The sequence below is a fragment of the Aythya marila genome (genome assembly GCF_965140915.1).
Source record: "Aythya marila genome assembly, chromosome: 1".
Lineage (NCBI taxonomy): Eukaryota > Metazoa > Chordata > Aves > Anseriformes > Anatidae > Aythya > Aythya marila.
This window is the reverse complement of record NC_139042.1, coordinates 165,574,200-165,600,588: the sequence shown is the minus strand read 5'-3', so window position 1 is coordinate 165,600,588 and position 26,389 is coordinate 165,574,200. Positions and strand designations below refer to the sequence as shown.

The window sequence follows — 26,389 nt, the reverse complement described above, 5'->3', positions numbered from 1 at the left end:
TGTGGGTTTTCAGAACCAGCCAGCAAAGATTAGTGAGCAATAAGACCATTTTTTATTCTTTTTCAATTTGAAAGGCACTCAAATATTTCCAAATGCCTTGCTGTATTTCTTCCTTCTACCCAGTTGCAAATATACAAAATCAACTGTAAAATACCACAAGCTAAAAACTGAAGGCAAATATATTTTCTACATATCTAGATATGCAGCCATGGAAACCAAACATCCATTTTTCCTAAGGAAGAATGAAGATTTTTCAGTCTGTTCAGTATCCTGTTCTGATAGACATTGCTTATTTTATCTCTCAGGAAATTTACCACTTCTGTAGTTAATGCTGGAGCTGAAATGGCATGGTTTGAGTGTTCAGATGCTACAGTTTTGAATGTTCTTAAAGAGATTTAATAATAGCTAAAAATATTTAAATTCTATTTGTGATTTCTTTTAAAAATCTTTAAAACGTTAAAGTCTTTAAAAATGTTATACATACAACAGAAGACTGCCTATCTCTAAGGGCTACTTACTGTGTGCACAAAACTGAAATGGTTTTACAAGGAAAATGATTTGGAATAGCGGTGTTTTGTTTTGTCTTGTTTAAAAAAAAAAAAAAAAAAAAAAAAACTATTACTTTTGGATGCTGCAAAATCTAATTCAATTTGTAATGTGGGTGGGGATTTGTTTCAAGACATATAACTATAGGTATCCACATACAGGTATATACAAATGCACCTGATGTGTAACTCCCAATATAGACAGCAGAGCTGTGGTCAATACAGACAAAGCAGGTTAGATGGCAATTTCACTCACAGGAGAGGGAGTGTGTATGTTAGGGAGCATCCTCTGTCTCTCTGAGCTCCAGTGACTACCATGGAAGTTTAGGCACCCAGTGCTCATGTAGAGACTGAATGGGCATTTCAATTTAATGTCAGTGTCAAAATAAATCTCTCATAACACATCCAGAGCTACCTTCTAACAAGCTGGCTTATAAAGCATTATTCTGGCACTTAGCTTTGAAGAGATTTTTGAAGCAGTTTACGAACCCTTCTCAACACAAGTCCTACTTGGGGCTTCAGCAGAGCAAGCACACTTAAATGCAAGTTCACGTCGTGTCAGGCCAGGCCAAGAATGGTAAAGCCTTCCTAAGTGCTGGTCACTTCAATTTGATCAAAACTGCAGGCCACATCACACTAATAGGAAGAGAGAGGAGATGGATTATTCTTTTAGTAGGTGAGGGTGCTATCTGAGCTTTGTATTGCAGGACAAATGCCTTTAATGCTCTGTCAGCTGTACTCCAACCAGACCCAGCAATGATGCTTTGAAATGCTCCCTCATGATTCTGTTGTCTCAGTAATTTCATTTCAGGGATGACCTTATCTGAGGAGAGAGGCCTAGGTCTCTAAGTGGAGGAGGAGACGGACGTGTTCTGAAGACTCTTCACAAATAATTTCAGGACTTTCCAGAAAGGCAAACAATCAGGCAAAAAAGTTACAAGATTTTTGACATGACACTGAAAGTGCTAAGAAGTGTACTTCAATTTCTATCGCCTACGGAGCTCTGAAGGCTGCAGGTAGCATCAAGGGCTGCAACAGCAATGTAGCATCCTGCTCCGTCCACTCACACTGACAAGCACAGGGAGAGCACTGAAAAATCAGCAGTGTCCCAAAGGAGGAATGTAAGAAAGCTGGGTCCTGCCCTGTGCCTCACTAACCTGCATACAACATAGGGAAAGCTCTTGAAGGCCAGTGCAAACAGGCCTGAAGCCTTCCTGCTGAGGACCACACAGGGGGACTGCAGTGGCTCTGTGGGAAACAGAAGGAACCAGGCCACAGGCTCAGGCTGGAACTGTGTCCAAAGACATGTTGTTTACTTTAAAGAAATCCAAGGAGCTAACACTGCTATAAGAGGCTACAGCACACGCTGGACCCAAGGACGCTGTATCCTTGGCCAGCTCAAGAGGGAAGCAAGCACCTGGCGCATGAGCAGCAGCCCTTGTTTCAGGAGTAGTGAAAAAAGACACATGCTACTGCTGATGGTTTAGGGCTTTCAGTTCCCACCAGCTCTCCACAGCAGCCATTCACCTGAGGGGAGTTTCCCAAGCAGGCCTCTTCAGAAATCAAAATGTCCTCCTCCTAGCTTTAGCTTAACTCCAGGGAAGCTGACCATGTAAACAGTCTGAGCCTCCAAATGAAAGGAATGCAGAAAGGAATGAAGATGAAGGACTAGAATGTAATTCCTGTAAACAAAACCATCAGCCTCTTTTAAATTAAACACATACCTATCTTCCAACTGCTTCGTATATGCACAGCGGCTCAGTAAATTCCTGGGAAATATGAGAGGCAGAAGTCCAGCACACTAGAAGGCATTGCTTTAAGTTTTACTTAAGGAAATTAAATTTCTGAGAATCTAAAGCCTGTACTGTCATGAGGCTTTGTGGCTACATGACAGAAGTCCCAAAGCTATGAAATACTGAATACATTTGAAAAAAATCCTTAGACTTCACAGTGCAGTCAAGATAAAATTTATCTATTTGATATATGTTCCAAAAAAGTCGTGTTGCGTCATCCCCCTCCAGCCTCCTTTCTAATGTCATGAAAATCAAGAATTCTGCAAGAGAAAATTAAGAATAACTCCAAACACAGAATTTATGTAAGATATTGTGTATGTAAATGAGATGGTGGAGAAAAAGACAAAGAAAATAATCCTGAATGGTTATGAAACCATTGTCCTCAGTAGGACAATTTCACAAAAACTGTTCTTAAAGTTTAAAAGAAAACTTTAAGGCCCTGTAATCTTCTTCAACTGCCGTATAAGCTATTGTGCAGTATGGAAATGCCACCAGAAGATGTCAGGCACGGACTGTGAATGCCACCATCTCTGCGCAAGGGGGTGGCAGGAGGAGAAGCCTGAACAAGCCAAACCGACAGAAATAAACACACTCAACTGAAAATCACTTGACAGGCACAAATGTCATTGCTAATATTGTGTCATTACTTCATCCTTCAGAAAAATGTCAAATTGGGAAAAATAGGACAGAAGAGTTTTTGATGTTGTATTGCAAATTCAAAAGTAAAAATATCTCTCGTCTACTCTTACTAGCTCTTTTATATACTTTGTATATATATTTTTGACTAAGACCAGAAAAATGTTTCAAACCAACATACTTACATGTATGCCTTTGTAAACACATTCATGCACACAGAAATCTACACGCAACTGGGATCAAAGCATGATGTTTGTTTGGTATGTGCTACAACAACTTTCTGAAACTAAAGTTCACATAGTAGACATTGTAAAGTCTGTAATGACTGAATAGGTTTTAAAACAAACATAGAGAGAACTGTGTTTGACTATTGCACTTTTTATTTCTGCATATTCCCTTTTGGTGTGCTCAAGAGAAGATACAGATTACTATGAATAGAACAGAGTTCAGTACATTGTAGACCTAAAGGTTTATGGTATTTAAGACTAGTGCTTACCTACTCTTTGGCTTTTGCTCTTGCTACAAGAGAATTTATTTCAGTAGATTTTATGACGTCTTTTCTATTTCCTTACACTCATCCATAATCTTTACTGAATAGTGTGATGACAAATGGAACAATAAAAACCCTATCATGTGGATTTACTTCTGCCCAGTGGCTAGTGCTAGGCAGGTAGCAACTGGTAGTTTATCTGAAAAGATTCAGAGAAAATGTAATGTTTTTGTTGTTGTTTTGTGTTTGTTTGTTTTGTTGGTTTAGTTTTTGTTTTTAATTATTAGTGATCCCACAGAAACGGCAAGAATCACTGGTGCTTTACCAACTTTATCATCCTAAAAATTTGAGATGTGATGTGTGTCTTCAGCTGGCGATCATCTCCACATGGTTCAGGTTCAAATAAATTCAAGAAACAGAGAGAAAAGTTTGCATTTCAAATAAAGAACTAGTGTCCTTTTTCAATGCCCCAGGACAGAAGGGTTTTGCTGTCCCAGCCATCAGCCAAAAATGCAGTGGGGGGTGGGGTACTGAATAGATTTTTGATTCAACTATTCTTTATGAATGTAGATCTGAAGAATTCTATCTCCAGCATTAAAAATACAATTAAAGCCACGTCTACAGCAGGAAAGTAATTTACTGTCTCTAAAATGTTCACAGCATTAGCAGTAAGCAACATTTACTGTTGAGCAATCAATTATGAATTTACAAATGTATGCTAATTCAAGCATCTTGCAAATTGATGGGTAACTTTAAAGGCTAGAGCAGATGCAGCTCTAATACTGCAGCTTCATTAATCTGTTAGTTTCCTGCAACTATACATGCAACTTTGGTACTTTCTGTCCATATTTCACAGAAGTTGATCACCCTTATATTGGGATTTTTTTCCTTGTCATTTTGTTTCAATTGAGTAAAATTAGGATAAACTTCACATAACTTGAGTTTGACTCAATCACACACCCATATCTACACCATGCCAAACCAGCCTTGAATTACTTAAAACCTCTACTCGTCTACTGACCTGGAGTACTGGAATTTTTAATGGAGCTAATAAACTAACACTGCAGGTCAAGAGAAGAATGTTGAAAATGGGAGACAGTAAACAGACTGGCCAAGAGACGTGACTTCATCAAAACTCTGGCTCTTGTGGAATTTAAAGGCTCAGAGAGCAGCACTTTGTGTCATTGTACACCTTCAGGGCTCTGCTTATAAGCAGTAGGTAAAACCGTTGAACTTTATTTTATGGAATATACTCCATAAAACTGAATTACATTAAAGCGTTCTGTATGAGAGGGAAGGCAGACTGAATTTTTATTCCCCTTTGAATTAAATTGGCATGTGACTCATCATCTGGGCAAAACAATGTAAGCCCCACCTCTTCCTTATGAGAAAAATTTCCAATGTCCTTTAATTAAAAAGCAGTCTTCTACCTTTTCATGAAGGCAGTAGGCTCCTTTGAGTTTTCTTCTGTTGTTTTGTTTTGCTATTCTCTCTTTTTACATAGCCTTTGTAGTTCTGTATGTCTGATGTTAAAATTAGAGTAGCTCTTACACCTGAAAAAATACAGATGAGATACAGGACACATGTTCCTAAACAGCAATACCAACAGACATTACAATATATGCGATACAAAAGGAAGTAATACTTAGCTTTCCTAGACCTACGGACACCACATAGAAGTTTTCTTTCAGGATATTTTGGCTTCTTCAGGCCTTGTTAAATGATCTGGCCTCCAGCTAAAGAAGTCTTTCTTTGCCATTTCAGAACAACAGCTCAAATGGGAAACATCAATACAAATAGAGCTGGGCATTTGGATCTCATCAAGTGTTTTGGTCTCTTACCTTGTAAAGTCCTTCACAAGTCCTTCACACTCAGTAAACAGCTCCCTTTTTATCTTACCTTGTACCAAGGGCAGTCAGTTTTTTGTTGAATCCCTTTTCCCTTACTTAGGGACAGGGCTTCTAATACACAACCCCATTTAGATACATCCCTTTCAGCCCCAGAGGAGTTGGAAGTGTGGGACCTTTGAATGTGGGCAGCAGTTTGCCACAAGTTTTCTTCTTTCCCCTTGTCCAGGCCTCTGTTCTGACTCATTCAGGAAGTTCTCAGCCTGCTTGTTTGTATCTTTCTGAAAAAGAGCATTGCTGAAATGGCTTGTGATTTCATTCCCAAGCAGGCTGCTTCCCGTACTATAATTCTTTGATCCTAGCCTTTCCAGAAGGCCTTTTTCATAAAATTATCAGCACGTGTCACCCAGCAGTACTTCTACCTTGAGTAAGGTGCCAAGAACCTTGGCAGCCTCAGCCCTCATGCAACCCTACCCAAGCTGGTCTGGAAGAGCATGCAGGCAAGGTCTCTAAAAAGCAGCTGACTCCAGCAAACGGCCGATCAAAAGGGCTTGAGCGAGATATCTAAGTATTTCTGTCTAAAGAGTAACTAGGCTATTGAAAGCAAAAATGCTGATAGAGGATGGAATTCATATCACCAGTTGCACATAAGCTAGTGTGTATATATTCCAGTAATAGACTGGACAGAGATTTCCTAGCAGCAAGTCAAAGAGCAAGGGAGAAAGGGTTATTAGAAAGGGACTATTATTAATTGTGCAAAGAGGTCAGTGTTTCAACCAGAGTTTGAGTGATTTAGACAGCCTGTGGTCAAGCAAGCAATGGGGTTTCTTTCTCCCCCACTCCTTAGCACTGTATCAAGCCTGATCCCTCCTGAGGGCTGGCGTCCTTCTCCAGTCATCATGCTGCAGAAGTAGATTTCATAAACAACTTAATACCAGTGGTTTCCCAACTATGGGCCACAAATCACATGCCCTTGATCTACAGAAAGCTGGCTAGCTCTGTCAAGCTGACTTTACTCATTTCTCTTAGGAAGAGAAAAAACAAATGAGAAAAAAATGTAATAAAGAAAAAAAATGGATTGCACAGTTATATCTGTATTATAATAACACTAAAGGAAATAAAACGTTATAGAGACGAGCTAGAAACACAGATGTTTTCCTACTGCTGCTTTTCCATGTAGGCATTTTTTGTAATTGCTACAGAACTAGAAATACAACCCTGAACAGATCCTCTCCTTAACATGAGTGTACTTGGGAGGAAATTTGGGAATTAGTTTTTGTTCTTGTACAATGAAATTACTTGTGGTAAGACTACCCTTGTCCTGCCTCTCTGGCACACAGCTCTCACAAGAGGACTCCATGGTGACAAGGGAAAGTACATGGAGAATAATTAATCTTGTATTGCATTTGGTTTTAATTCCTAATTTAGGAATGTATTAAAAACTGATTTCAGAATGGCTATCCTAAATTCTGGGCATGCTTTCCAAAATACCCAACTCTCCAATAACACTAAAACCCATTAAATCACAGTCTTAGCAATGATCAACAAATCCACCTCTCTCCTTCTCACAAATGACAATTTCAAATGTTTTTCCTACCATTTACCCTAACTGGAAGAAAGGGAAAGGAATAAGAAGTGTTTACAGTGTCTAGATAGCTAAAACATTTGTTCTCTTGAATACTAAACATGAATTATAAAATAAAAATCCAGAGCTGAGAAGATCTTGTGGAAAACCTTAAGGCAGATCTTCCCCCTCTATCAATCAAACAAAAACCCCTCTAAAATCTGAATCTTCCTTCAGCAGAGGAGAGAGATACAAACAGTAAACTCAGCTTCCTTCAGATGTACTTGGCCCTATGAATGAGACCATGGAATTTCTCCTTCCTTTTAAAAGATCACTTCAAAGGCCCAGACACCGCCCAGTTTTTAAGCATGTAGAAAACACTTCATGCTAATATCATCCTGTGCTATTCTTTAGTTTCCCTCACAGACTGGATAACCCTACTCTCCCTTTGGCTGTGATTCAAAGGAGCAGATTGTTAATGCTGGTGTATACAGTTTGCAGGGCTCTGTCCTTACTGCTGCTACCTGTTGTCAAATTCCCCTCTTCACTTAGTGCAGAAACAACAATATCTCAGCCACTCCATTCTTTCTTCATGAACTGTCTGTTATATTTGGGCTGGTTCTTGCAGAATTGGAAACTTCCAGATGTCTCTGCATCTCCACCAAATTTGCTGTCAGCAAGCATCAGAGACTCAGCCACATGTTAATTTAAAAACAAACAAACAAACAAACAAACAAACAAAAAACTAACAATATACCAAAGAGCACCCACATTCACAGATGTTGCTCAGAATCTGCTATTGCTTCTGCTGAGCCACCTTCACTACCTGTGGATACTTTCTCATTTCTCCTTTTATTGCATATCAAGATTTTTAAAATTACATCTCTCAAACACACCTTCAAAATGTATCTGAAAATACATAACATATTCAAGCCATGCACTGCATCATTTATCAAGGACCTTATAGGATTAGTAACAGCATATAGATTTTTTATCAGGTGCAAACTGACTAAAGCTGTAGCCTTAAAAGATTACATGCCTGAAAAGGAAGAACCTTCCGGCTCTTACCTTTCACAGCCCATAGTCTGGATGCCTTTCTAAGTTGACTGGATGCCTTTCTGGTTGACTGGTATTATTTTGCTGAGTGCTGGGACAGGCTGTCTGCTGGCAAAAGGACCACAGCCACCCTCCCCTCACATTTGACTTACTTTGCCCGTTTGCTTTAAAACCTCTGCCATATTCAGTTTTTACACTCTGCCCCCTCTGCTCCCCCCCCCCTCCTTGTCTGTTCCTCTCTGCTTCCTCTGCATCCCAGCGCTATTGTTCTATACTGTACTGAAAAGGGAATACAAAAACCTGCATGCATGAGGACTTATTTTTAAATAAGAAATAGTAAATAATATTTTCCGCAGGTCCAGCACAGCCTTGCTTCTGGGCTAACTATCTCCATGCCAACATACCAAGCAAATAGCATTGTCTTTCCCCTCCCAAGCCAAACACGGTCACCTCACACAAATGCACTTCTTGCGGGCGTGCTTAAAAGCTCCTCAGTCCCTACCTGCTCTCCAGCCTGACCTTTGCTCTAGCTGCCATCCCCAGCTGACACACCCAAATTTCTGTGACTTACAAACAAAAAAGACCTGCAGCAGAACTCCAGTGAAGTCAAGCAGCACAGAAAGTGTAGTTAGACAAAGGATAAAAGACTATATACAACACCCAGCCTTTCCCCTGACTGTATGACACTGGGTTTGAAGCAAGGGCTTGCTCTGCCTGACCTTGCGCTTCCCATCCTAGGCCTGTGACAGAGTAGCCACGTTAGCAAGAAAAGCCATCCACTTGCTTAATTTGAACATGGGTTGCTATCTTGGCCACCAGCACAGGATAATGTAAACTACATCCAAAGCTCCCTTTGTTCTGTGGATTTAAGTCACATTTAACTCTAACACAAAGACAAGCCTTCCAAAACTTTCTCCTACACGTGCATTTAGTCTCCTCATGTCACAAAGCAGAACATGGATTGCTAAAAACTCACACTAAATAAAACCTTTTTCTTTTCTCCTTTGGAAAAAGGCCTAATATTTAGTTACATTCTGTGCTCATTAGGATATTTTTTATAGAGATCTGGTTTCTTAAGCACTGAAAAAGATTCCTCAGAATGTCATTTTATCTCTTCTTGAAAGTGCCAAGAATGTCTAACAAGCTAAATAATGTAACATTATGCAGGGGACAGAACAGGGAAAAAAAGTTCTGTCCATGATTTCAAATTAGGATGCTTTATACAAAATGGTTTAATTATTACTTTTCGTAAGAGGTGATTAAACTTCATTAAAATCCAAAGCATCACTTGCCAAGATCTCAGAACGGTTTATTATTTTAATTTTCACATAATTACGAGGAAAAATATGTTTTGCTTCGGTCTCTTTGGTGAGGAGATATGGCACTTTGCCATATTACAAGGAGGAAAATTCTCTGTAGTGCCAACGCCTAGTAAACTGCATCCTGAGTCTCAGTGCCTCAATGCTGAACAAGTCAGCTGAGAAATCAATAGGTGACTTGCTTTAAAACCTTCCTGTTTCTTCATATCAGAACACGCTGTTATTTGCAAAAGAGCAGTGGGAAAAGCAGGCAAAACTTTCAGAGGAAGAACAGAGGAGGAACATGACATTTTGCCAGTTTGCAAATAAATGGAAGCTGATTCATCCTGTCCGGTAGGTTTTCATATCAGCACTCAGTTAATGGTATTGCCCTGAAATATGTTGGTTCAGCTGTCTAGTCACAGAAGCTTAGCACTGTATAGTCTAGTGCATAGCCCAGGAGAGGAAAAAATCAAATCAAATAAAAACCCACCATAGTGCTTACCTGTAACTTGTCCCCTGCATTCGGATGCTTACCCTCCATAATCACATAGGCCAGAAAAGATTGCTAATAGATTCCAATACTGAGTGTTTCAAGGGATTGACATGGGCATTTCCTGAGTTAAATGTTTTTGCCCCCATGGCATAAAAAATCCAGCAAAATGTACAGAATACTCCAACTTCAGAGGAAAACGGTAATCTGCTGGGATAACTTCCCTTAGCGTTAGAATGTAAACTGAACTGTATTTCAGCTTCAGCACTAAAAGTCTCAGGTGGTGTCATAAGGAGATAAAAGATAACAGAAGAAAATGAAACTACAAAAATGCACAATTACACTCCTACTTTGGAATCCTCAAGTAGCTAAATGAGATCTACTTGTCTTTAATTGTGAAAATAAAAATACGTTGAAAATCCAAGGATACGGAAGTGTAACACCTAAAAGGCTTGTGTCTTTATTTACCTACAGAACAGATGAAAGCTCCAAAGCAGAACACGTGAGAAGTCTGCATCTTTGTTTACCTACAGAACAGAAAGACCAAAGACATGAGGCCAACAAAGACAGTGCTGGGTCTAGAGGGGAAGATGTACAAGGAATGGCTGAGGTCCCTTGGTTTGTTCAGCCCAGAGCTGGGCAGGCTGAGGGGAGGCCTCGTGGTGGCCTGCAGCTCCCTCATGAGGGGAATGGAGGGGCAGGCACTGAGCTCTGCTCTCTGGGGCCTGGTGTGGAACACACTCCCACAGAAGACATCTGGTGCACTTCCATCTGCTCTCGACTGTCTCAGCTGAAGTATTAGCAGCTTTCAGGAAGCCTCATAAACTCAATGGGCAGGTTATAAAATAAAACGGACGTGAGTACTAAGTAGACAGCTTCTCAGAGTAGACTGCTTACAGCTGCTTAAAAGGAATCTGAATAAAGAACACGCTTACAGAGCTGTACCAGACTCTTTATTCAAAAGAAGAAATATCCTTCTCGAGGTCCTTACCAGTTCTGGGCTTCTACAGTCAACAGCACCCCATGTCTTTCTCCTGCTGCTATGTAGATCAGACAAAAATATACATATAAAAACTCAGTAAAATGGATGAACAAGCCAAATAGTTTATTGAACTTCCTAAATATTAAATAAAGTCAGAAAAGGGAAATAAGGTTTCTTTACCTTGTTTTTAAGTAGTCTTAGTTTTTACTTACAATACAGTTAATAATCATTGCAGTTCTTACAGGAACTTGATTTCAAGCCATCAATTTTTGCATTGAAACATTTAGTACTAAAAAATGATTAACCATCACACCAGCAGTTATCTGCTAATTCTATTGAGCATTTCCTCTAAGAAAACTTTTCAAATAGGTACAGCTGTTTAAATGGATGTACTTCAGGAAGCACCTAAATACAGTTTTTCTGTTACATAAAATGTGATTTTAACTCTGTAAACACAGAACTACAATCCATATATTTTCAATTATGCCATTTGTTTTTAAAAATCCTATAAGCAGAACAACGTTAGAAGAGGCATAGTGAATTATATTAAAATGTACTAAATGACTGAATTATACTGAGTGCTTTTTAAAAGTTTTTTTTTTAATTATTATTTTGTTCTGTAACAAGCACTAGTAGCTGGTATAATGCAAAGGCAGCTGTCTTTTGTTTTTCACAAATCTCTCAGCAGTTACAGGACAAGACTTTGTTCTATTTAAATTTGCAGGATGCAGCGAAAAGGGCTTTCAGATACAAGCAAATCAGAAGTTCTCCATGAGGCCCTGGTGCTTTAGCAAGGGGCTCCCACCATATCCTAAGAATTAGCTGTACCATGGTTTTGCTAGAAATCTAAATACCTGCCCTACACATCCCTAAAAACATCAGACACACTAACTGATAATACTGTAGTACCACATTACTTGGAAAGCAATGCCCAAAATTGCTGCCTGCTCATCTACAGCCTAGGATGGTCTAGGAAAGACATGATCAAAGCTGTGATTTTAAATAGTAATTTGTATTTCTTGAAGGACTGAGAGTTTTATTCATTTCACTTTGAAGCATTTGTGTACAGACAAGAACATGAATGGCTGGAAATCATGTTTTCTCTTAATGATACTGGACTGTAGCAATAACATTTGTAGATCTTTACGAAGATCGGTTTGTCATCCGTTCAATATTGAAAAGTATATGAAAAAATGTTGGAGAAAACCTAGGTCTTCATTTTCACATACCTGTTCCTCTCCCTAGTATTCAGTCCAGCATAGTCTTACTTTTTCTCCTAATTTTCTTCCTTCTTTTAACTATCTTTGTAAATCCTATAATCTGGAGAATGAGAATTGAAAATGGTCAGTCTTTTTTAAAATGTTACTGCTTTATACAAAGCCAGAGTGCCACTATAACATGGTTTTGTAAGTGGTATTTTATTACAAACTATAATGAAAAGAAGCAGTTAAATGGGTAGAAGGAGTGATTCAGTTGGGAACAATTAGCATTTTCTAAATAATTGCTTCACAGAGAAATATGAGAGTTATTTCTAGACAGTCTCAACTTGCAAAGCCTCAGTGGTTTTATTGTCCCCACCCATTAAATATATTTGGTAGCTGGCTGTAACTACACTTACACTGTTGCAATCAAAATTTTAAACTCTCTAAAATGCATCATTGTTATAACGAGCCTTCAGGCAAATGCAGAGATTAACATTTCTAAGGGAGAGAGAAAAAAAGATTTCATTCCACAGGCTCTTGCTCTACAAAACCTGATTTCCAGAGATAAATACTAATGGAGCTTGTGTCAAGATGCCAATTATCAAGCTGGACTTTTCTCAAATATAATCTTGTGCAAGAGAAAGAAAAAAAAAATAATAAAAAAATAAACTGTTTTTCTTTAAAATTATGCTTAGGGATTTTAAAAGATACCTTGGTACAAAGAAGAGTTGATACCGCTTTGTTGCATGAGATTGTGCAATAGGTTGTTGAATGTGCCTGTAATATCTAAATATCTTCAGGTTATTTCATTAAAGGAAACTGATAAAATTGTTCGAGTTCCCATCATAAGAGACTAAGCAGAGATTAACTTTTCATTTTTGCTGTCACTACATTATAAATGTGGTCTTTTACTATTTCAGAAAGCATGGACATTTTTGAATCATAACATGAAGTTAACAATGAGCAGATCAATTATAGAACCTCTTCATCTTCAACCTGTTCATCTGTTTACTGGGAAAAAAGGCACATAATTACCTCCAATATAGGTACTTTTTCATTACTTCCCTTTTAATTCCAGTTCTCAAAACAGATTGATACTCATATTAGTAAAAGATGAAAGCTGTAACTATAGGTTACAATCTGTAATAGAGCTTTATCATGTAACAAATACCTAAAAGTCAAAGATGTTAAAGACTTCTAAGAAGGAAACTTTTAATTCAAAGATTCTGTCTTACCAAACTATTACTAACCTAACTCCTAACTATTACCAAAGTTTACCTTTTAATCACTCAAGGATTAATGTTAAAGAAATGTTTCTGAAGAAAGTCTAAAATAAAATGGAAAAAGCAAGAGAATCTCACTTTTCCTATGCCATCAGCAACATCAACTACAATTCAGTTACAAGTCACTAACCATGTTTTGCACAAAGGGCTGAACTAGCAGAAAATGCAGTCAGTCATTTCTAGCACTCAGCAGTAATTCCTCAATGTATCAAGGTACTTGCAGGATTATGCTGTGCAGAGACAATATCAATGCCCACCAACATAGCCACTCAGAAACACTGCTGATTTTCATCTTCAGCAAAATTTTCTTCTGCGAAGGAAAAAATACTTACAGAATTCCTTTGATACTTAACCCTCAATTCTGCTCCAAGAACTTTTCCAATTAAACTTCTAGTGTTTGTGAAAAGAAGGACTGGAGTTTTCGTTTTTCTCAAGGCAAACACCCTCATAAGACTATAAAATGAGTTGTGTTTAAAAGTGTTAAGATTTAAGAGTCTTCTCTGAAGGCAGCAACTTTTGCTTAAAAAAAAAAAAAAAAAAAAAAAAAAAGGCCTAGAAGACTTGACATTGCCTAAAAAAATTAAGTGCTATACTTTTACATGGTATAAGTCTACCCATTTCCTAACTGTGCCTGCTGATTAATGTTATTTCAAACTTCTAGTGAATCTAGAAACTTTCAGTCAATTATGCTTATATAGAAAACCCTGTTGAGATATTACCAAGAGACTATGCATACCTTCCTGCTCTAGTAATGCTAAGTAAAATGTAAGCATCAGTTTCCATATTTCAAAGGCTGTCGGCTGCTAGAGTGGAAGCTCTCAGCTTCAAATGTGTCAGTGCAGGTGAAAAAACCACTAGACCTCCATACAGAACTGTCACTATTTCAGACTACTATGTATACACAAGAATATCCCTCTTGTCAATTCCTGCCCAAATGCTTTCCATATCTGGTGACAAATCCAGTTAGAATTTTAGTCAGACAACGTTAATTCTCCTGTGAACACAATAAATACTCAGCCTGGATTAAAAAGAATTTTGTTTTATTTGGACAAAGGCACACAGTCTTTATCGTTAGATTAAACGTGTTTCTTTTACCTGCAATAGTAAATCTCAACATCAAATTTAATCTGATACCACAGATAATACTACAACTAGGCGGTGTTCAAAACTAAAATGGGTATTTAGTTATTTGTAGTTTAATGATGTTTCATCTTTTTTAATGCATAAAATTGATATTTTAAAAAATGACTCCTCATGAGATTATTTTCAGAGGTAAACTCAAATATCACAACTTTTGCAAAACAGAAAAACCACAACTAGCTGTAACCTTGAACAAGAACGGTTACACCAGAAATCTGGAAACAAAAACAAAAGGATAAAATTAAAAATGTAATGTACATCTGCTGCAGTACAAGCAGGAATGGAGATTTACTATAGTAAATCACCATACCTGTAATACCATGAATGGTACATAAAACACATATCTATGTCCTGGACATATTTAAGTAGTCCTAAAGAAATGCTTAATAACAGGAGTAGAAATGTTCCTTACACAGGTATTGACACTGGAATGACTTTCTGAAATGAACTTTTAGTAGAGATCATCCATATCAAATTAAGTGACAAGATCCAGATTTATTTTTTTTAACAGAACTTTTAAATATAATCCTTTGCTCCTCAGTCTCAGCAGATACAGGTTCCAGCACAAATTTATTTTATTGTACATATTTAAGTTACGGCTTGCAATGGCAGTTTCTCCAACGAAAATGGTTGTGTCTTGCTAAAAGTGTCAGATGTTTATGGTCATTAACACTGATGAAAATGGACCGAACTCAACTGACATCTTCAAAAAGGGTTTGAACTTAATAAATACTGACAAGCCATAGATTGATAGTACCTTTAGTGTGTTTGTTTCCCAATAATTACCTTTCCTGTTGGCTACTAATACTGATTTGTTTCAATTCAAGCTGGAAATAGAAAACAAGTGCAGAAAACTATGGAATAGCTGGAATCAATGTTCCTCTGCCTTCCTAGGAAAGAGTTAAAAAGTAATTTGATCTCCAGTATTCCTTCTGGTCCTAGGGTAGAAAGTTTCCAAGTTCTAATAATAGCAGGTAAATTTTAAAAAGTTTTGATGCAGATTAATCGGTTGCTTCCCATGTATAGAAACCCCTGTATCTCTTGTAATGCTTGTGTCAATTGCAAGTTTTTCAACAGCTAACTCTCAGTACAACTGAACAAAAATCATTAGGTTATACTTCCTAGTTTGGAATTAATTCATTTATTTCTTTTTACCCTCTTTCCTCACTCTACCTCTGAAATTCAGAGACAAGAGAAATAGCAGAAAAATAATTAATATCTAAATGTGTCAATATAAATGGTAATTTATATTATTTTAAAAGTCTGCTAATTAACAAAGAAATGTTTTTCTTTAAAGATAGAAGAAAACACTCCTTTGCAAATACAGACTTTTGGTTAACATATATATCAAGTAACGATGCATTTACACATGGCCACTTAATTATTTTGAAATGAAAAATGCTTAATTTTGAATTTCCTTGTAAAAATCAGCAACATTTATATATGGCAAATCTTCTAATTTAGAGAATAAATCCCACAATCATTAGTGCATGTAATCAACAATAGAAATATTTCTGCGCAATTTTAACCTTCAGCTCTGGATGCACCTCTTTTCTATACGATATGCAACCACAACAGGAGCATCATTTTGCAGTCTTAAAGCGAGTATTATATGCTGTTCATTAACTAAGCGTTTTCTCTTGTTTCTTTTAGTCAACTGGGGTACTTTTCTGTTTAGATATCCTTAGATGACTCAAGTTACCCAGAAACACAGATGCTAGATCTAGGCAGTTGGGTACAAATTTAAAGATAGGAAAGTTAAGAAATCTTCATGAGTCAACTAATATTGCATAATAATGCCCTCTTTCAAAAAAAGCTCTAATTTAGCCTAGGTATGTTACTATACAGATTTATCCAGGAATCATACACGAAGCATACAGCTTTACCAAGTGAGGTGGGTTTCCATTTGCAGCAGTGTATTTATTTGATTTCAAAACGGACAATTGAAAACAACTGAGGTGTTGGATGGGAGAGCACATTGGCTCAAGTTAGTAAATTGCTGGCAAGGTGGATAATTTAACACCACATCAACTAGAATAAAAACTTATTCCATGGTTGAGCTTGATTATAAGGACATCCCATTGAAATCAAATTTTAATGGCAAGACTAGATGATCATTAACATTTTATGTCATACACCATTATTCCTAGAGTCTAGTAAACTTCTCCCAAGAAACTGATAACATAAGCAGTAACGAATTATTATTGAAATATTTCTTTACAAAAAAACATCTAAATCTTCAAAAATGTCAGAAAAAATGTGATGCTTAAAGATACAATTTGTGGGTATTTTTAGGACTATGAAACATTTTATATTTCTATACAGAACATCTGTATACAAAACAAACAATAATGTTTAGGTACTTCCTGTGTGAGTTCCCAACAGTTCCACTGTTCATGCTTTCTGCCTGAAGGATTACAGCTTTCAAATATTTGGAAACTTCCTTTTGCCAGTACCTCCTCAAGGTAGGATATAATAAGCGCTTCTGCCAAATTCCCATCAACTGGGTATCCATATTAAAAAAAAGAAATTCTAATTTTGGGGTTTCTGCTGCTAAACTTTACTCAATACACATGCAAACCAAGAAGAGGTAAATACGATCACAAGCAATTCTTGTTTATATACTTTGCTGTCATTATTCTTTGGTTTAAAATGTATATGAAGTACAGACTGTGAAATACCTCATTTACAACTTTGTATTAGTATTCATGTTTCTGCATTAAGTCCTTAAAGATGTTTCCGTATGTTTGACATCCCATGCTTAAGTCTGTATGTATATTTCCTACACAGCATACACAGAAGGAAATCAGATGTTGTTCCACATAAAGTTTTGTATTTATTCAGAAGGTGTACATCTCAAATTATTCTTTTTTTTTTATGACTTTCAATTTTTAACTTTATGGAAGTGATAAATGAAGGGACTTCTTACTGTTTGACTAATGTTAAGACAAATATTCACTGGTGAATACCATAGTTTAGAGGGCCAATACAAACCCCACATACCACTTAAAACCCTGAGATAAGGTTTTAAACAGTGTCCTATGGGATATCTTTTCCATTACGAAGGAAAACTCCAAGGCATCTTGGCATATCTTGAAAAATACTTCTTGAAAAATACTTTAAAGCTCTGAAAAAATCCTCATTAGAATACACATATGTAAAATAACATATCCTATATTTATAATAATCCAAGGTATAACAATAATTCCTGAATTTGAAGTTTAAGAATCTCTTACAGTCATTAAATACGTGTTATGGAAACAATTGGCAAATCTGAAAAGATGATTGCTACTACATATTGAAGTTGCCTTTAAGTTTTAAGGTAACACAAATTATATGTATACAATGTTCTGACAACAAATTTCAAAATCATCAAAAAAAAAAAGCCTGGACATGTTTTCAAGTCTCCTCACTCAAGTGACCTATATATCTTTTTTTGATTGAAATGAATGAAATATATGTTGTATTAATATGAAATAAAGTACATTGAATTTCTGCCTAATAAGAATTTTAGGAATGGAATTGTCAATTAAGGCTGTGGTTTATGTAAAATGAGAATTTTGTCTACTGTCACGTTATAGAAGTATCAGTATGCGCTCGTAAGTGGACTGTAACATCTAAACAGGCACTTCCTAAACACTTTGTTAGTTTAAAATCAAGGATAAAAGTGGTTTTTTAGCATTTGATGTTTCCAAAGTTCATGAATCTCTTTTATTCCTGTCTACTTTGCTATATACAAAATTTTTGACCCAGCTTAAAAAATGAAACATCAAAAAACTCACATTGGTTATGATCATCTTAAGACAACACCTTTAAATAAAAGTGTATTGCAAAGATGTATTTGCAAAAATGAAAGCTCCAGGCTCTGTATTCTCAACACAGCAAACAAAACTGTTTGATAGTAAAATTGCATTTCATTGCTAAAGCAAAAGCTTTAAAATAAACTGCAGTGCACAACTTCAATGTGATTCTAAGAATTCATTAATGCTGATACCACAGGTGATTTATTTTTTTTTTTAATAAAACCTCCCCCTCCTGCCACAATACTGCTATACAAAAAAAAAAAAATGCTGCTACTCTACTCTGTCAGTCTTTGAGATAAAGTAAAAAAAAAAAAAAAAAAGTCAACATACAAGAGTTTTTAGAGCAAGAAATCAATCTGCAAAATGTTATACAACAGTTAAAAGGCATCCACTTTACAGAAGTTGAAACAAAAAAGTAAATATTTCACAAAATATATATTTTGGATCTGTGTAAACAAAGCTCATATGTATGTATTGCTTCCATTCATTTCAAAAATATACATCCACATGGACTGAAAGTGATCTTGGTGCTCTGAATTTTAAATTATTGTGATATATGCAGATGTAATCTGAAAGTACAAAACCTCATTTTTTTGAATTTAGTATTTTGAAATATGTCAAAACTTTTTCTTATGAGAAATGAAAATGAAAATACACCCCAATTTTGATGCCATTTCATTGAATGAAGAAGGAAGTACTATGAAAATAAACATTCATCTGGTTTCCTAACAATAAATATAAAGACAGTTATTATAACATAATGCAACACAGGAAGTATTACTATATTGACCTTAATGTTCAATCAGTAGTTTTTAAATCTTTCCTCATTGAGGCTTGAATCTTCTACCTTGTCAGCTGTCCAACAACTTTTAAGAGGGTTTTATTTTCTTGCTTCAATTGTTCATTTTCATCTTCTATATCATCTAGGTCCTGTGAAAGGAAAAAGAAAAATACACATTTCTCAGGACATAAAATACAAACTCTCGATTAGTAGCAGCAGGAATTTAGCTCTGAAATCAAGAAATTAGGGTTGGGAAGAATTTGTGTCACAGCATCCCTAAATCTGCTAAATCTGGCGTTTTATCCAAGTGTTATCAGAAGTAAAAAACATTAGTATTATACTCCCACATATAAGAACCTTGAAGTGGAAACATATATAAGCAAAACTGAAGCTGCAGTAGGAATTAAACAAGAAATCAAAACTGGATAGGTGTGATTACTAGCATGGCGTTTATTTGGCTACTGTCTCTGCTCCCTGGACTGCACTTGTCTGCAACTATCCCACTTGTGTTGATGAACACATCACTGGTTATTACTGCAATAAAGTCTGCTTTGTATTTTAAATTAAGCATAAAATTTTTCAGGAAAAGAACTAGATGCCCATCTTTTTCATTTTCTCTGAAAAAGAGTAAAAGGCATATTGTAAATTCTATCTAAACGGCTACTGAAAGAACAAATACTAAAAAATTGTGTTTAAAATAGAATGATCCTACCTCAAAGGTCTGTCTCTCTTCCACTAACTACTGTATCTAATTAGTTCTCAATTCAGTGCTTGACTTCTTACCAAGTCTTTCCAAGATTTTAAACTGATGATTTTAAAATGATGAAATTGGCAGTTGCTGTAAGCATTAGTTCAGTAAAAATAATTTTACTGTACAAACAACATGGAAGAAACAGAATGAGAACAAAAAAATGAGGAAATAGGAATGTGACCTCAGGGACAGCACTCTGACGAGGAAAATGAAAGGCAGGCCAAAGAAGGAAGAACCAGGAGTCTGATCAGAGATTTTAGATGCCTTTTGATCTGTCTGCAAATTCCTACTGTTGTCATGCTTGATTAAATATAAAACAGTAATAGTGAAAAGATTTTTCTCTCTTGTTCCTTGAAGTCGTTAAGCACTGTTTGACATAAGGGGCCTATTTTCTTGTTTCTTTTCAGTGGGGACATTCCAGAAGTGCATTCTAGAGACTGTGTGTTAATGGGTACTCTGACTTTTAAAAGCCTCTTCAGTTTGCCAAACCAAATCCATACTGCTATACCTATGCCTTTGCAAGTCATGTACTGTTTTTGTAATGTGGAATCAAGAAATCACTAGCAGAAATTGCTTTTTACCTAACAGAGGTAATACTGTGTCACAGAAGAAATGACTTCCAGGAAAATCACTTGATTGCTCTGAAAGTAACAGATACAAGTGACTTAAAAATCTAAATATGTAAAAGTTTTGATGAAAAGCTATACAATTTTAAAAAACACACCACTTTATCTCTTTAGCAGATCAATAATCAGATGGAAAACAAAATACTTTTTCAATAAAATGATTTTTTTTAGTTCGGCATATGTAATAGTGTATTTGATCTTGCTGTTAACAGAGACATTAGATAGCTCAATTAAAACTTACCTAAAAGCCTTCTGTATAAAAATACCTGTTATTTACTCAAAATAAAATGTAAATAGTTTGTGAAAGTTCATGCTGACAAAATAACATTCCAAAGAAGTTCTTGAATATGATCCAAGAAAAATAACTAATTCAGTTTAAATATCTAGGGAAATAATGGACTGAGAGATGCAGATGGTTTTTTTGCTGCTCTGGAATTTAAAGCTTCTTATCAAAATTAAAAACTGCAATGCTAACTTACTCTTATTAGTAAATAAAATACAATAGCTGGTAAGTTTGGACTTCCAAATGAACCAATAGCTACACCATTGACACAAAGTAGATTGTGAATTCTCAGTCCAAATGTGCATTTAACTATAGGGACAGTAAGATCAGAAATGATTGAGTACAAACTAGTTGATAGTTGAACATAGCCTACAAATATCTTGAGATGCCTTTCCTTTATTTGAGGCTTGTATTAAGCAATTGCCTTTATCTTATTAAAAAAAAAAAAAAAGCGTCAGACATACTTTTAGAGGCTAATCTACAGGAATGAAAAAATGCCACTTATGACAAAAGGCTTTTTCTGGTTCTCAATATAAATGCAGCTGATGTTCTTTAAGTATCTTTGCACTGACTGTACTCAGTAAAATCTTATTTTTATATTAAATAAATATCTTTACTTAAAATAAGAAAAAGTCTGCCAACAAGTTTTCAGCATTCTTGGAAAAACAGCTTTTCAAGTATAACACACAATCTCTGGCAATGAAGGATGCATCTGTGGTCATGAACTGACCAAAACTTCTAGAAAGAGCCCTTCTCTAAATATGAGGGCTGAGCACTCACAAAGCTATGCAATAAAATGGCATTTAGGCTCTCTGACTTGAAATTCTTTCCAAGTCTGTACAACCTAACATGCAATGAGAGCATTTTTTGATGAATGGAGAAATATCATGAATGCATAGATGGTCGAATTTCAAGACCCCTATTCAGGTTCCCTACTAGCAAAACTTTAAAAAGATCTCTGCGTAAGCTCACTAGGTCATCAGGACGTCATCAGCTTATCCAAACAGAAGGTTGAAGATCACAACTGTTCCTCCATGTAAAGCACCCGATCCTGGTGCCAGGTCTACAGAGCAATGTTCTATGAAGAGCAGATGGATGTTTAAGTGATGGCTCTCGTGACTGCAGTTGCAAAGACAAACCTTAGGCAAATATGATCGCATATTACCTTTCATTCCTTTCCTTTATGGGAATGATGTAATACTTCTGTAGCTCTTTTTAGCATTCTAAAGCTTTCTTCTTTCTAAATCCACATGGATAGCCAATACAAAAACAGTCATAAATCCAACAACTATTTAAAAAGAACGTAAAACTACCTGTTTTAATGTAAGTATCTCTTGAGACATGCTGGCTTCAAATTGTGGCAAGATAAATTAGTAAAGTGGCCAGAAATTCAAAAGCCACCTATTTCATTAAGAAAAGTCTGTGGGATTCAAACATAAATACTTGCTCTGCAATAAAGCTAATAGATAATGTTATAGATACGATAAATGCTGACTTGATGGATAACAAAAATAAGAAAGCATTCTCTTCTCCATTTAACAGAGGCTACCTAGGGACCACCACATGTATCTCACTGAATGGTACAGCTTGAGTCATTTTGTAGTGAAGAGATTTGTGGAAGGACTACATTTTATGATTTCTTTCCACACAAGAAGCAGAAATTGACATCATACTTCAGTGCATGTAATGCCCACGGTCTGCTTGTCTTTACATGTTATAAGATACTTGATATCTAGTCAGATACTCAATGGATTTAATTTAGGACATAATCCTTCAAATACAGCAGAAAAAATTAACATTGTTTCTAGAACTCCTCTGGAAAAGCAAACTTTAGAAACTATCATGGTCCTAAAACACAAGCTTTGAGTGAATTGGGTTGTGTTGTTTTTTATGTTTGTTTGTTTGTTTTCTGACCTCTGAGACAGGAAATCAGATGTGACCAGCATTTTACGTAGCTTTGCTGCCCACTATGTAGGAGTGAGCAGTTTCATTGACTAATACTCAGGTCATCAGCTTAGATGTGAGAGATCCCTTGCTGAATATAAAAGTGGCATAAAGATCAATTCCCCATTAAAGTAGATATCTCTCCAAAATACAGACCATACTTCACTTACCCTATAAATTCCAACTTTCTTTATAAAAAGAAATGACATGTTTCAGAATATTCTCAGCTCCTTCAGTACTGTACATTAGTTCGAGAATTTTTGAGTATGTTGTCCTCCATTGTTGCAAATGAAAGTTTAGCACTATGCACATAAACTTATAGTTTCCCTTCACTGTTGGATCAACCAAGTCCAGTTTTGAAATTTTTTGTCAAATTTTTATAGGAAAGCCTGCACTGGACTACTAGAAGCATATTTCCCTAGCACATCCTGGCTCTGCACATCAGTCAAGAGTCAAGTCCCACTAGAGATTAATGATGTTAATGATGATGAACAGAAGCCACCTGGGAAACAGAACTTATTTACATGCCTGTAGAAAAGTTACATAGATACAAACAAACAAAAACTCCCAATAACGCTTAATTCTATTCAGACCTTGCCTGGTGGTTATAAGTGCCTGAAACAAAGCACTGAGAATGCAGAGGCTTTTTTCCCCTATTTATATAGCACCATATAAGAAAACGTGCTTACTCTGTTTAATAAATCAATTTCTTCCTTCAGTTTCCCAATTAGTTCCTCTTTGTCCTGTGTCATCTTCATTAATCTCAGATTTTCCTGTCTCTCCTTTGCAAGTTCCTAAAAACAGAATATGCATTGGTGTCAAATGTAATCGTGCATTTTAAAGACAGTTTTAAGTTACTAACATTAAAATTAATCAAAGCAACCCTCCACACACACACCACAAGCACATACCTGTAATTTCTTTTCTATGAGCCAAACCCATATGTCTTCAAGCCTTTATATTTCAAGGAGCTAATGAATCACATCTAATAAGGAATTTTACCCACATCAAACCTGTGTGCTATCTCTGGTTCCAGAGATGTTTATTTAATATCTACCTTAAGCATGAGTGAGCCCAGAACTGGATAGGGGGCCCAAAAGACAAACAAGTAAATGTAAAGTCTCTGATTCCAAATTTTTATAGTTTTTTTTCCTTTTATTTTTGTTTCACACTTCAGCTAACAAAGGAAATGAAGAATCATGATATCTGTGGGCTCAAATGCAAGAGAAAATTAAAACGTCCATTCAGTAAATCAGTGTTCAGTACAGCAAAAAGAAGGCCTTAAATCTTCTCCTATTTTCTGTGTTATTGGTAGTTCAGTTATTTGTTATTACTTATTTCAGAAGAAAGTTGATTTGGAGGATTATAACACATTTCATTCAAATCTGGCTTAAGTCTTAAAAAAAAAAAAAACATAATTTCTACAGAACACGCCCTATTTTCTCCTTAAAAAAAAAAAGTCTATTCAAATTGCATTTACTTAGTAACTTTCATCCATATGAATTCAAGAAAATTTGGCAAGTTACCCACAAAAATACACTTCAGAGGAAGAAACAGAAGCCCGTATTACACACATGACATATTTAGCCAAAATAATGTTTTAAGTGAAAAATACAGCTTTAACATTATTACACTTTCCCAAATATGTTTGCATGAAAAATGTCTGAAATAATGAAAACATTGTTTTAAATGTATTTTAGACGCTTAAAACTTCAGTGAACAACTAGATAACAATTACATTTCATAACACTTAGAACATAAAAAAAAATCAAATTAGAAGTAGATCAGAAACAGACTTGGTTATTTTCTGAACAGCCAGTGAGCCCCTCCTCCCCATAAGTTATCTGCCCTGTGTTGGTGCGTCACAAGGTACATATGACAAATACACAGAGAACAGCTGGCTCTCTGAGTGTATTATATTTACCTTATTATTTCGCACTTCTACACCAAATGAAAACTAAACATTTATAATGATTAGAAAGTTCACATTCTTTCAGACTGCTTGTTTCATCATACATGTTTATAGACATAAGTATCTGCACTTCAAGCATTGAGCATCATTTCTATGTATTTTTACTTGTAATATCCCCATGGAGTTTCAAAGGTACTTTATTTCAGATTTATACCATGCAGATGTTAGTTAGTACTCACCCTTTCAAGTTCCTCAATTCTCTTTTCCAAAGCAGTACTTGGTACAGAGCTCCCAGAAGAGTTTGTATCCCTGCTGTATCTGCTATAAGTTGTCCTCTCTGTTCGGGAATATCTATTGAGAGCATCATCTTCTGGAGCATTAGCTGTGCTACAAAGGCATAGAACAAAGCAGACACCTATTTAGAGATTTAACAAAATGGAAAAGGAAGAAGTAACAATGGAGTGTTTTCCAAAGCACTCAAGAGGTCAGTCTAATAAACTGCAAAGCAGCTATTTCACAGCTTTGTGTTTTTGAGAACTTACTGAATTCACTGCCTCAAGGAATCATGCACAATACTGCCTCAAGATACAACCTGCACCAAGAATCTAGAGTGTATTTCCTTATGATAAAATGTTGTAATTCACAACTTACCTAGATTAGTATTTTATAGTAGCCTACCTGTTTTGATCCTTATGGAATCTCTTCTTTTCTGGCCAGGGTTATTTAAGCAGCAGACATGAATTCACTATAGATAAGTTTTTGATCTTCTCTACTGCTGTATCCCTAAGAAATGTATCCCATTTTGTTTGCCTGAAAGTTATCTAAATTCAGTAAAAAATTCAGGACACATACAGCCTGTCTGATGTCACAAAGCAAAATGTTTGGAAATTTCTCATCATTACAGCAAATAGTTGATTTTTGTGTGCTTTTTTGTTTTGTTTTAAAGTCTTCAGAAAAAGGTACTAATCTGCTTTTTTTTGAAAGGTGATTATGAAATTTTCATTAAGTCTTTGAAAAAGGAAAATCTCGATCCCTGCTTTCTCACAGAATTTTGCAGAGGCTACCTGAAGGTCACCTTGAAACAGTTGTATCTCTGTATTGCGAGAAATTGACCTAGAATATGAAACTGGCCAACAGAACTTGAGCAAAGCTGGGTGTGGTGGGCTGAGCCCAACCAGCAGCCAAGCAAGCACTCACACAGTTGCTTGCTCGCTCCCTCCTCTCTTCCACACAGCAGCACTGGGGAGAGCATGGAAAGGACAAAATAGAGAAAACTCATGGGGAGAGATGAAGTCTGTTAGACTGGTCTCTGAGCAATAGCTACTCTGGAAGCTACTCTACAACCCCCCACACACTTCTTTTTCTGCTACCCCAGTGTTACTGCTGAGTTATATGGTATGGGACATCCCTTTGGCCAGCCCAGGGAAGCTGTCCCAGCTGTGCCCACTCCCAATATCTTGCTCACTACAGAGGAGCTGAAGGTAGAGGTGAAAAGGCTTTGACATTGTGCAATTCCTGTTCAGCAACAGCCAAACCACTAGTGAGTTGTCAACACTGGAACAGGTTGCCCAAAGCCCCATCTAACCCGACTTTGAACACTTCCGGGGATGGGGCATCCACAGCTTCTCTGGGCAACCTGTTCCAGTGCCTTACCATGCTCATAGTGAAGAATTCCTTCCTAATATCCGATCTAAATATCCCCTCGTTCAGTTTAAGATGATTGTCCCTTACCCTGTCAATACAGGCACTGGCAAAAAGTCCTCTTCTGTCTTTCTTATAAGCTCCCTTTATATATTGAAAGGCTGCATTAAGGTCTCCCTGGAGCCTTCTTTCCTGAACAACCCCAACCTCTCCCAACCTTGCTTCAAAGGATAAACACAACACCATGCTGACTGCTATGAAGAAAGTCAGCTCCATCCCAGCCAGACAAAACACAACAGGTTACAAGCACCATGGGAAA

At 36.4% G+C, this 26,389-nt stretch overlaps 1 protein-coding gene across 1 annotated transcript in view; it reads right to left on the bottom strand.

Annotated features, from left to right (window-relative positions):
* Window positions 1-13,847: 13,847 nt before the first annotated feature.
* The window catches only part of PAWR (pro-apoptotic WT1 regulator), an 81,160-nt gene continuing 68,618 nt past the window's right edge, over window positions 13,848-26,389 (bottom strand). The window contains exons 5-7 of the mRNA XM_082755842.1: window positions 24,669-24,816; window positions 23,207-23,311; window positions 13,848-19,062 (exon numbers count right to left, since the gene is read on the bottom strand). Coding sequence (XP_082611968.1) covers window positions 18,976-19,062; window positions 23,207-23,311; window positions 24,669-24,816 — 340 coding nt within the window. The 3' untranslated portion in view covers window positions 13,848-18,975. The remainder of the gene's footprint in view (window positions 19,063-23,206; window positions 23,312-24,668; window positions 24,817-26,389) is intronic.